General features: G+C 44.6%; 1 protein-coding gene across 2 annotated transcripts in view; it reads right to left on the bottom strand.

Annotated features, from left to right (window-relative positions):
* The window catches only part of LMAN2L (lectin, mannose binding 2 like), a 336208-nt gene that overhangs the window by 139560 nt on the left and 184052 nt on the right, over window positions 1–12596 (bottom strand). For both annotated transcript variants that reach the window (XM_069619073.1, XM_069619074.1), the window contains one exon: window positions 8473–8587. In XM_069619073.1, coding sequence (XP_069475174.1) covers window positions 8473–8587 — 115 coding nt within the window. The remainder of the gene's footprint in view (window positions 1–8472; window positions 8588–12596) is intronic.

Below are 12596 nucleotides of genomic sequence, written 5' to 3'. Positions count from 1 at the left end.
TATTATTGGAAGTTCTGGTTTGATAGGCAGCTGAGGAAGCCACTTTTCTGCCAAAGGTATGCATCTTTTTGCTTTTCTTTGTCCGGTGGGGCCTCAAATAAAGAGGGCCCGTAGGGGCAGGCCTGAACACCTTTTCAATGCGGGGGTTGATGAGGTTTGGTTTTAATAGGGAAGGCTGAATACACCTTTGTACCAACTGAATGAGAGGAATGAATTGTGTAGCAGACTTCTTTCCCAGAATGTCATTTTGGGCCTCAGAGTATCTATTTTGTAGTATTGGGCATCCCTTGTACTGGAGCTTATCATCTATAGGTGAGTCAGCCACTGGCTGATCCAGATTGTCTGGGGACTGGATGACTTTGATTTCTGCGTTGTCATCATCGTAATATTGGTGCTGGTCCGGACTATACTGGCCTCCCTGGAAACCTGGATCCTGAGAATTTGAGGAGTTCACAATATAGAAATCTTGTGAAGGACCTTGGAATTGAGAGGTAACACGAGTTTGGGTGGAGGTGCTGGTCTGGGAAGTGTCTATTCGTTGCACCTTAGCAGGGCCGCAAGGGATTATAAACTCTCGAGGATGACGGCCCATGAAGTCCACAAAACAGGATATCCTCATCACCCTGTCGAAGCTTTCAGCGATCCACTCAGTGGACCTAGGAAATGCAGAAGTGTCTTGAAGGTGTGTACGTTTCTTATGACTTCGAGCCCCAGATAGGGTGTCTTTAGAGTGAGTATAACCACCATCATGTGAGGGAGGGTGCTGTGATGGCATAACTGTCGAAATGTTTGATGTTTTCAACGTCTTGGACCTTAAAAGCATGACCCAGACAGGGTTATTGATCAATTCTTGCATTTTCGATGCGTTAGAAGGGGGCGTTTAAGGTCATGATTTTGACACATGCTCTTCGGCCCGCGAAAGGAGGGCCTTTTTAGGTGCGGTGTTTGAAACAGACCTAGTCAGCACTTGTTCTGGAGACCTGATACAGTGATCGCGATGGCCCAGACCAGAAATGATTTGGAAGCCTTCTCCTTAAGACACCATGTGGCCATGAACGGTGGACGACATGGTTGGCATTCGGCCGTGGGGTAGGTCCTTAGTGCGTTGTGGTGTGTGCTTTTGCCACTGGGTGTTTTTTCCATAATAGGAACGCTGGCCTGCTTAATGGAGTCGGGGGCTCACACATGGGGTTCTCATGAACCCGGATCGCCTTCAGCATCACTTAAGACATTGACGCTGCCATCGCTGGATTCACCCACCACGTTTATGGAAGCCTTCGAGCCTGCATGGTGTGGGCCCCACAGAGGTTAGTTTGACAGCCCTTTAGAGTCTTAGGACGAAAGAGTTTGCAGGGTTTGCAGTTCTTTTCGGGCGTGATCCCTTGGAAGACAGTGATTGCACACTTTGTGCCAGTCTTTCCAGGGATACTTCCCATCACAAAAAGGGCAGAATTTAAATGACGCGTTTTCCATGGTTGGTGGAAAGGGCAGCGCAGAGACTATGATGGCAGAAAAAGACAGAGATCTCGACGCGTGAAGGTCCATGGGTACGGTAGATGTGACACTAGGGATAGTATTACTAAAACACCCAGTCAACGTGCCTTTCAGTTTCGAAAGCAAATCATGTAAAACACTGCGACTGCCACTAGATGTCAGCCTATGCATAGCATGTGATCTAAGCAGATCCACAAGCCTCAGATATATAATTTTTTTTTTTGACACCCCAATGTAACACCCCCTTTCGTTCTACTGTACAGGCCGCAGCCTGGCATAGGCCGAAGCAGGCAGCGGACGTCAAAGCGCTTGCTTATCAAAAACGCTGTCAAGAAGTCTGTTGCAGCGTTGATCGTTGAAGAGGTTGATTAGTAGTTCTATTAATTTCAACGATAAAGACTATAAGCCACGAGCCACGAGCTCCACAACATGCGACCGACCACTATAAATTATCTGAGGGACGTCGACTTGTGAAGGACCATGGGAGCAACAGAGGTCACAATAGGATAGTATTACAGACACGCCTAGTCGATGTCCCTTTTCAAACTTCGTAAACAAGTTCTGCAAGACTCTGCACGTACCACTAGATGGCGGCATCTGCAAAACATGTGAGTAAGCAGAGCCACAAGCCTCAGGAATGTATATACTTAGTTAAGGCTGATTAGGTGCTACAATTAGAAGAATCGTGAAATTACAGTATTGTTATATAGCAAGGCTTTCCTTAACTATTTATTCCAGGAAGAAGTCTGCCCAAGGCATAATGGAGACAACCGAAGGTTCTAGAGAGAGGATTCTAAACTGCCTTTCATTAGAAGAAACTCAAGAGGCAGGAGCTACTTTGACAAGCTCCAGTTTTAGGTCTTCAAGAAATATAGGAAAACTACTCAAGTGCTTCATGGGACATGATCATGTAATTTGGTCACTGTTTCTTTTAGATATTATAGTGAACTGAGTTTTAGTGAAAGAAACTATAAATATTATAACTAGAACATATTAAAGGCATCAGGGCAGCTAAAGAAGTTAAAAATGTTATGTTTTGAAGATGTGAAATTGAAAACAAGTTTTAGGGAGTTTTACAGGGAGGAGGAAGGGCTGTAGGAGGTACAAATAACCTACGAGTATACACAGGCCCAAATAAACTCTGACACTAAAGTTATATACAAATAATGGATTCTTGTTATAGTTATACTCCGAGGTAAAGGTACATTCTTCAGAAAGGTTAAGTACTAGAACACACAATGACAATGAGTATTTTAGCAAAACCAATACATTATTCACAGTAAGTAAATCACTTTTGTACTACTTTTAGATTGACAGTAATTCAGAGGTAAGTAAAACATTTGTAATATCTTTTTGAATAACTTTCAGGTAACAATGGATGTATCAAACCCAATATAAAGCAAGTAAATACTTGTAATACTTCCACAGAGGCCCAACACTTTCTCATCTAGTATTAGTATGAGTGTCTTAGATTGGAGGGCAAAATAGGTAAAGCGCAATCTGTAGAAAGTCAAATGTTCCAGAGGAAGACTTCAGTAGCAAGTATCATTCTTTGTTGGGAAAGTGGGTCAGGGAATTCGGAGGTGGCTCCCTGAAGGAACACAGGTGTTGGGCCTGGCGAATGTGGATGGGTGAACTCCCAAACACACAGCTCAGCCCTCCAGCAACACAGGAATAGCAAAGCAACTCCAAGTTCTACCACAAGTCTCACATTACTTTATACATGAAGAGGATGCAACACCACGCCCCCACAATGCAGCTGCAGTAGATCCGGTCACCGGATTCTTGGTCAGGCAGACGAAAGAAGTGACATTGGAATGGATCTTGCAGCAGTCGAGTGAAGAGGATCTCAGCAAAGGATTAATCATGGTTTTGTGATTTTGGCACCCTTTTCAAAGTACCAGTGAAGAACGGACACCGTCCAGCAGATTTGTCTATCTTTCTTGGGCCAGCACTCTGGTGAGGGGTCTTTAAAGGAGTGGAACCTTGCTTTTGGAGGTCCGGAAGGAGTCCAAGGTTTCGGGAGGATTCGAACTTCGGGAGGCCATGCACTGCACAACGACCACAGGTCCCAGGGTATTAGTTTGCAGCCCATGAAGGTCACAGCTCGTCATGGGATGGCTTGAAATGCAGGTTGTCCCAAGACCGATTAGTCCCACCAGTTTAAGGGAGAGCATCGTCCTCTTGAGAGTTATCCTACACTTGAAATAAAGGGTCGCAGAGCAGCGGTTACATAGAAGGCATCTGCAGTCTGGAAGGGGCTGTGGGCGTGTCTCCTTTTCTTCCTCGTCATTTCTTCACTTCCAGTGGCCGGCTTGTCTTCAGCCTCAGGATCCATGCCTTTTATGCAGCAACCCAGCCAATCAGCACCCATGCACCAATCAAACTTTGGGTGGTGGCTATCCATTTAGGAAGGCCAGCACAGGGATGGAACTAGTTCTAGGCAGGCACAGAGGAAGACAAGGAGCAGCAGAGTTTCGGAGTCCTCCCCCGGTTTTCTGTCCTCAGACACTGGACCTTGGCAGGCTGCAAAAAGGCAGTCCACCGAAGACAAAAGCCTAACCAGGACCTCACTCACCCTGCAGGGCAGAAGACCAAGAAAAGACAAGCCATCTCGAATTGGTGAAAAACTAACAGAATCAACATTGTGGATCAATGGTGACCCTTCTGTGCACTACTGTGGCTGTAATTACAGCCTGGGAGTAAGAAATGCACGTAGGTAGGGTAAACCCCTGCCACCAGCCCTTCAGATTAGCTTGTCACTGTAATCAAAAAGTTACAGGAGCAGTGAGAAAGGGGATACAGTGTAACCCCCTCAGCAATCCACACAAGGTGGGGTGTGCTGATCCCGCAATAGAAGAGATGGGAAGGATACTAAATATCCCCCTGCCCTTGGGAACATGGGTTCTCAAGGAAAACAGCAGAATATAAAAGGGGAAGCTCAAGGGGCTCCCGGCAACACTCCAGAGAGAGTGCTGTGTGCTGCAATAGTCAAAGACAGATGCCATAAAACTTGGAGGAAAGAAAGTCTCCAAGAAAAAAGTATAAAAACACTAGTGTACAGGTTTGTTATAAATGCCATATATCATATCAAATACAAAAAGATCCCAGAGATTGGGTAAAAGAATGAATGCATGTGAAAAAAGGTTCCCACTCACTCAGGAGACCTGACAAAAAAGCTAGCAGTCCAGAAAAAAGTGCTGGGGGCTCATAGGTAAAGGGGATTTCACATAAAAATGAAAATGTAACTAAACAATAAGAGTGAAGAAAAAATAGTCAATTTGTTTGTGGACTGAAGTTTATTCAGAGCGCTGAACTCTCTTGTAAATGTTTAACTGTGCCTTAATGTCTGCAACGTTAGAGGAGGTGCAGTACTTTTAGTCAAGAATGAGGAGAACGAACGAGTTGGAGTGCAATAAAAAGAAGGTGTGATCTTTTGTGAGCGAGCCTTAACCTGCGTGTTGCATTGTCGACTTTGCGGTCGTGAGCGGCGTCGGGAGTAGCTTGGGTCTTCGGAGCAAAGGACTATCAGGGAGCGTGACACGCCGCATGAGGAAAGAACCAAGGGAAGCAGACTAGTGAACCTGAGAATTTCACTCGCAGCAGTAAAGTGCAGAAATCCTTACAGAATCTTCACCAATCCTCAGTCATGGCAACTTAAGTAAATGGATTAATTTAGCTACATTTTACAGAGTTGCATATTGGTTGAAAACTATAAAGGAGTCAACGAAGTTACAATTTACTTAAGGACTGAGGCTTTGTTTTCTTCTCAAGAGAAATTAATTTGCTCATCAAACGAAGAAATAAGAAGGACTTTCCTAAAAAAATAAAAAGATACTTGCAGTAAAAATTAACTGAAGCATCTAATTTAAACATGACCCCATGGCAATCTAGCAGGGGTTTTCATGTATGTAAGTTTAAGAAGTAGGGGGAGGAGACCTAGATGGGTAAGAATACTAAGGAATAACTGACTAACTTTATGCTCATTTCGTTTCAGGTTTCTTAAGGATATCAGAGGTGAAGATCTGGTTTGTTATTTTATCCCATTCCCTTTGGAGTACATAGCGTGCGCATATTAAGGCTGTGTGATGAACGCTTAATATGATATGGCATTTATAACGCACCTATAAACAAATGTTTCAGAGGGTTTGTGGGGTCAGCAGCCTCTGCAGTTTTCTTATGGATCTTGACACATGCAAATGGCAGCAGTGCACGGTATAAAATCAACATAACATAACTTTAGATAGAATATCACTTACGAGTAATCAACAGGTAAGTAATTGAATGCAAGAAAGACAGATTAGATAGAATTATCACTACCCAGTTCCCTCTCTCTTATGAAGTTCAGCCCTAAGATGTATAGGGCCTTGTGCCCAAAAGTCACAAGTTCGACTGTAGCTTCTCCAGGGAAGGCATTTCAAAACTATGCAGTGGGCTGCAGTGGTTATTGAAACGTTCCTTAAAGCAATGGAAGTATTTACTATGAACAAGGGGAGTACTAAACTCTATTCTGTTACAAATCTTAGCCTTAGAACAGGATCCTTGACTCAGGTCAGACAACCAAAGGCCAGGCCATAGGGAGTTCAGGGACAAGGGCTCTGCACCCAATGTTACCCTATGGAAGACAGAAATTGGTATTTTCCGATCCCTCCTGACTTTGATTCGTCCATGCGACACTGCAGATCTTCCAGAATTCGCTGGCGCTCCAATGTCCTTGGATCGGTTAAGTGGAGCCCAGGGGTCATGGGTCACTTCATGTAAGGAGTTGAGTGGAGTTCTCGCTAACTGGTCCAGGCAACTTCTTGAAGATCCCCAAAAGGAATAAAAGTTGCAGACACTTCCGAGCACCTCACAGAATGGCAGAAGGATCGTTTCAGCAGGGGTCACCACTGTCAGGCGACTACAGGCGAGCTTCCAGCAGTGAACACAGAAGCAGTCCCAGCTCACCTGGTCTTGTCATGAGAAGACTGGAATTGGAAGGACAGGCTACTTATGGTATATTCGGAAGATCCTGCAAGTCGCAAGGCTCTGGTCGGAACAGCAACGGCTGCAGTGTGGTAGCCCAAAGGGAGCTGGTCAGTCCCTCGTTTGGTCCATAGACACTTCCGAAGGCTCCCAAAGCATGGTTCCGCAGGCAGGGGCCGAGACTGGTTGTTCCAGCCGGTCCAAGGGTTGAAGCGCCAAGAGTCTTCCGAGGTCAGACTGAGGAGCAGACCTTCACAGAGCCAATCACTGGAGTCGATGCGTGCCAACTGCAGGGGTCGTTCTGAGGTGGTCAGCAAGGTGCTCTTCTTTGTAGAGGTCTTGGTTTCAACAATGAACTGTCGAATAGCTGCAGAGGTTCTTTTATCCAAGATTCAGGCAGGGAGGTAGCTCAAGTCCACAAACAGTAAGGATCTGCAACATTGAAACAGCCCAGAGTTGTTAATTTTTGTACAACCACTTGTTATCATATCTGTCCAACAACAGACGTTTGAGAGCCTGTGTATGTGGACTGGGACCAGAGAGTCCCGTCCCCTTCCTCCGGTTCACACACACCAAGCCCACATGCTTGCGAAAGCAGCAGCTTTCGCTGGGGAAAGGGTTACCATACATGGCATTTCATGACATGAGATGGCAAAAAGAAGGCCAAAAAATAAGACGGCCAAAGGACATGCAAAATTCTCATGCCACCGTCATTTTAGGGTGCTAGCCACCTTTAGCAGCCATTCGCAGTAAATGCAAAAGTGTGGGAGAATAGCATCACAAAAACAGTAAAAATCACACAGCTGCTACCAGCTTGTCGTATGTACATCAGTAAAGTAACCAAAAATGCATTAGTTAAAAGGTTTATAAGGATGCAAAGAATCCTCACAGCACTTTGAGGTGATGTGTGCAATTGTAAAAATACAAGAATTCTGAAAGCGAGAGAGAATCGCTCAATACAAACAATCGTAGGGACTAGTCTGTTTCCCCATAAGAACTAGCAAAACAGCCAAGGGAGGTGCGGCAGAAGGCTTTACTGACCTCAAAAAGTCAGGACAGGGTACAAAAATAAGAAAAGAAAAATGGGAGCCATGGGAATCTGGAGGGAAAGGTGCAAAAAGAAAATCTTTCCCAACTAGATCTACTGAGAGAAAGCATCAAAAAGGTTTCCTAAAACAAACTAAGAAAGTAACAGATCTTAGGGGTCCTGAATTAAATAATATCTCCTTTATCCCCTAGTTCATCACAAGGGTCAAGAAGACAAACCTTCAAGTGATGTGTAGGAGAAATTAGAACCACATGGCAAGGATTCAGAATTTCCCATTACAGTATTTGCACTCAACAATTGACAGAGCTTGCAAATTCCTTCTCTAATGGCCAGACCTTGGTCATGACAATGTAGCATGGAGGGATGGCTGGTACTAAACAGCCCAACAACTACACCCAACAATGTGTCTCACCCGAAAGTGGACTGCATGCTCTAAAAATAAGAGAAGGGTAAGGCGTTATCTGTATTCATCCAGAGATAAAGCAGATGGACAGGGTGAACCTTTCCTAACAAAAAGTAAGAGGGAGATCCTTTTTATGTCATGTTTAGATCTTACAAATGAACTTCCCAGTCTGAAGTGCTAGTATGATTTACTAAAGCTCGTTTTAACACCACAATTAAATGTGAGTGGAATTTACCTATCAGATTGTGAAATCTTATTTTATAACAATATTCTGCAAACTGGACCACAATAGTATTTGCTGCCATCATTGCTCAGATTGCATTTGCTGTCCTTCAACCTACTGAACAGGTTTCCAGTCATTCATTCAATATTATGTGTATCTCACTCAGCTCTCTCTGGAACTGCCTTCTACAGCTACAGTGTTCTATGCGGTTTGATGCATAATAGAGACTGTGTGCAGGGTGAACTCATACACAAACAGTGAAGCAAAAAGAGAACTGGAACACTGCAGTTAAAAAGGCAGTTTGCATGGTTTGGCAGCACATTTTCACAACCTGCATACCTGAAAGGTCTCCGGTAACAGAAGAAGCACCGAAAAAGTAGCCTCGGGGAAGACGCACCCCAGGGATGTCAATACAATCCCTCCACTCCTGCTTACCCTCAATGTCGATCATAACCTGAAATAGAAAGCTTTTATTTGATTGTTAATTCAATTGTTAATGGATTTGCCCAATCACAATTTCCCCACAATATTGTATTTAGACAATAAAAACAATTGCAAAAATACAAAACGAGTGAAACCTTTGAAAAATGATGTAGACAATTAAAAGGGCTAATCTATTTTTAAAAATGCAGCTGCAACAAATTTGCACATATCCTTTGAAACAGAAGTATCATTAATGCTTAAAAGAAACCTCATTGCCTCTGCTGTGGTTCTAATATTATACTTGTTAAAATGGTCCCTAAGCCACCATCTTCAGATATCAATCAAGTTATTGCAAAAAGGAAAAGAAAAGGATTATAATGAGTTTAGTAGCTTTGTAACAGGAAGCATCAATCGCTTTCCTTTTTGGGACAGGACAGACGTACTGTTTGAAAGTAAGGGGGAGGGTTTGAGTGGAGGCTTCATCAATATTTAGTTTTGGAAGCCATTTCACCCTCAATAGAGATGTTAAGGATATACATGATCTGGCAAGGAGAGTAGATTGTTTACCTTAATTTGAAGTTTGGGAATAAAAGTGAATAAAGAGAATGTGTGTGCCCAATTGAGTTTGTGTCCTAACTAATTGGGTGAAACCCAAATTGCCCATATCTTAGCTGATGCTGACTCCTAATGAAAGGGTCCACTGCCTGTACGTTTAGGTTGCATAGGACAAAGTCATGCTTCAATGTGGTGTTTTGGGTAAGGACCAAAATATCAGTCATTAAGGTGGTTCATACTTAGGGCCCGAGATCTTTCAGGTTTTTGAGTACAAGCAGGTAGCTACGCACATTTTAACCAGCATGTCTGTTATTTAATAGTATAATATATTATTTAAGTAGGAGATCTACAAGGTCAGTCATAAAAGGGAGCCATTGAATCGCGTTTCTGGTCACAACATTGTGCAGCACATTATTCATGATCAGGTTGTAGATATACATTGAGTTCATTTTATTAAGGATCTTGCATGGAGTAGGGCTACTTGAACGTTTTTTATTCCCTGGCTGTGAGGATCTAAGGCTCAAGTGCAGTGCTGTGGTCTTCTAGTGGTTGTCAATTGGCGTTTTGAATTGGTACTTGTGCATCATGTAGCATTTTTCCAAGACAGTTGCACTTGGTTCCGGTTTTTAGTTCTTAAAACCAGAAATGTCAGCGTCAGACCACTGATTGGCATTAGAAGAATGACAATGCATTACTTACCGTAAAAGCATTTCTGATGGTTGTATCTGCTTAGATTCACATGCTGTGCATGGGTCCGACATCCAGTGGTCACTGCGGAGTATTGCATTTTGTTTTTCGTTGTCGAAAAAGGGGACGTCGACAAGGCGTGTCTGTAACACTATCCCTATAGTGACGTGCGTTGTACCTACAATCCCTCACGCGTCGAGGTCCCTCTGTTTGTATTTTTCTGCCCTGAGAGAGCCTTCTAGACGTGAGTGAGTACAGAAAAGAGAGAATATAGAAAAAGGATGTCTATGTTCCTTCCATCCGAGCGGGGAGGAAGGGTGGGCGCATGTGAATCTAAGCAGATACAACCATCAGAAATGCTTTTACGGTAAGTAATGCATTGTCTTCTGATGTTTGTTAATCTGCTTAGAATCACATGCTGTGCATAGACTAGCGAGCAGTACCCGGAGTTGGCGGTGGGTTATGAGAAGGAACTGTAGAGAAAAGATGTCTTAATACTGCCTGTCCCACCTGGGAGTCAGATCTAGAGTGTGCATCTAGACAGTAGTGTTTTGTAAAGGTGTGCACAGACCTCCAGGTAGCCGCTTTGCAGATGGACTCAAGGGGAACATTTGCAATGAACGCTATGGAAGCCCCAGTGCCTCGAGTGGAATGTGCTCTTGGCTTGAAGGGTAGTTCTCTCTTAGCAAGAGTGTAACAGAGTGATGCATTGAACAATCCATCTAGATATAGTGGACTTTGAAACTGCATCTCCTTCTCTTCCTGCTGCCACAGAGACGAAGAACTGATTAGTCTTTCTCGGTGGTCTGGTTCTTTCCATGTAGAACATGACAGCTCTGCGTACATCTAGTGTATGCAGACTTTTTTCTCCCAAGCTGGAAGGGTTTTGAAAGAACGTTGGTAGTTCTACTGACTGGTTTACATGAAATTCCGAGATGAATTTTGGTGCAAACCTTGGGTGTGTGCTTAGAACCACCTTATCCTTGTGAACTGTTACGAAGGGGTCTAGTACAGAAAGAGCCTGTAGTTCACTTACTCTCCTAATGGAGGTGATAGCTATTAGGAAAGCAGTCTTAAGAGTGAGGTCTTTAAGAGTTGCCTTGTGCATGGGTTCGAAAGGAGGGCCCATGAGTCTAGAAAGTACCACATTTAAGTCCCATCTGGGAGCTGGGTTAGCTATCGGAGGGTGTGTATTCTCTTTACCCCCTCCCTGAAGGCCTTGATAACTGGTATCTTCCACCACAACACTAAGTTGGGAAGTGGTGTATGCAGAAAGTGCTGCTAGGTGGACTTTAATGGAATTGAAGACTAGCCTAAATCCAGTAAATGGGTCAAGTACAGAACAATGTTAGTGGGAGAGCAGTCAACCGGGTTGATGCTCTTACCTCTACACCAGATGACAAATCTTTTCCACTTGCTAGAATAGCAGTGGCGAGTATTAGGTTTTCTGGCTTCTCTGAGGATGTCCATACATCTCTGCGGGAGTTGTAAATGTCCAAATTCTATGATCTCAGGAGCCAGGCTGCTAAGTTCATGGTCTGAGGGCATGGATGCAGTGTCCTGCCCTTGTCCTGTGACAGCATGTTGTACGGGCAGGGAAGTTTCACTGGGGGAGATAGGGACATCTCCATCAAGTGAGCGAACCATGGCTGCCGGGCCCACATTGGGGCCACTAGTACCATGGTAACCTGCTCCTGGTGCATCTTGTGCACCACTTTGTTGAGAAGGGGAGTCGGGGGAAAGGCGTAAACAAATTTCCCTGACCATTGAATCGACAGACCGTTCCCCTTGGACTGGTTCTGGGGGTTCCTGGAGGCGTAACTTTGGCATTGTGAGTTCTCCAGAGTTGCGAACAGGTCTATTTCCGGGAATCCCCATTGGGTGAAGACGTCTAAGACGATGTCTTCGTGCAATTGCTATTCGTACTCTTCGGGCAGGGGGAAGTCTCTGCTGAGTTTGTCTGCTAGCAGATTGAGTTCCCCTGGTACATGTTGTGATAGTAGGAACATATTGTGTTTGAGAGCCCACTTCCATATATTCTGGGACAGCTTGGACAGTCCTGGAGAGCGAGTGCCCCCTTGCTTGTTGAGGTAATACATGGCTGTGATGCTGTCTGTGAGGACCATCACTGTCTTTCCTTGTAAGTGTTCCTGAAAGGCTTTCAGTGCTTTGAACACCGCTAGTAGTTCCAGCAGGTTTATATGCTTGGATGCTAAGCTCGGAGTCCACACTCCGTGAGCAGTCTGATGGGATAGGTGAGCCCCCCAGCCTGTAAGGGATGCGTCTGTGGTTAGAGTGGCTTCCACTGCGGGTGTGGCAAAAGTTTTCCCTAATAACAGGTTTTCTTTTGTCCACCACCGTATTGAGAGAACCAAGGCCTGCAAGACCACCACTAGATCGTCCCATTGTCCGCTGGCCTGACACCACTGGCTGTAGAGCCACTCTTGCATTGGGCGCATGCGCAGGCGCGCGAGAGTTACCAAATAAATACATGACGCCATCATCCCTAGCAAGCACATTGCTTTGCGTACCGTCACCTCTCAACCTGCCACATAATGGGGGATCTGAAACAGCATGTTTTGGACCCTCTCGTTGGAGGGGAAGACGAGGCTGTCCTTTGTTCGAATTAGAGCCCCTAGGAATTGTTTGATTTGGCTGGGGTCTAAGCTGGACTTCTTTTCGTTGATGGAGAAGCCCAGTTGGGACAAAAGGTCTACAGTCTTTTGGGTATTGGAGAAGCATGTTTCGTAAGAATCCCCTGTTATGAGCCAGTCGTCGAGGTAAGGGTATACCGGGAT

This window comes from Ambystoma mexicanum, chromosome 10 (assembly GCF_040938575.1).
Source record: "Ambystoma mexicanum isolate Mex_15411 chromosome 10, UKY_AmexF1_1, whole genome shotgun sequence".
NCBI lineage: Eukaryota > Metazoa > Chordata > Amphibia > Caudata > Ambystomatidae > Ambystoma > Ambystoma mexicanum.
The sequence above is the reverse complement of the archived record's forward strand: the minus strand, read 5'-3'. Positions and strand labels throughout refer to the sequence as shown.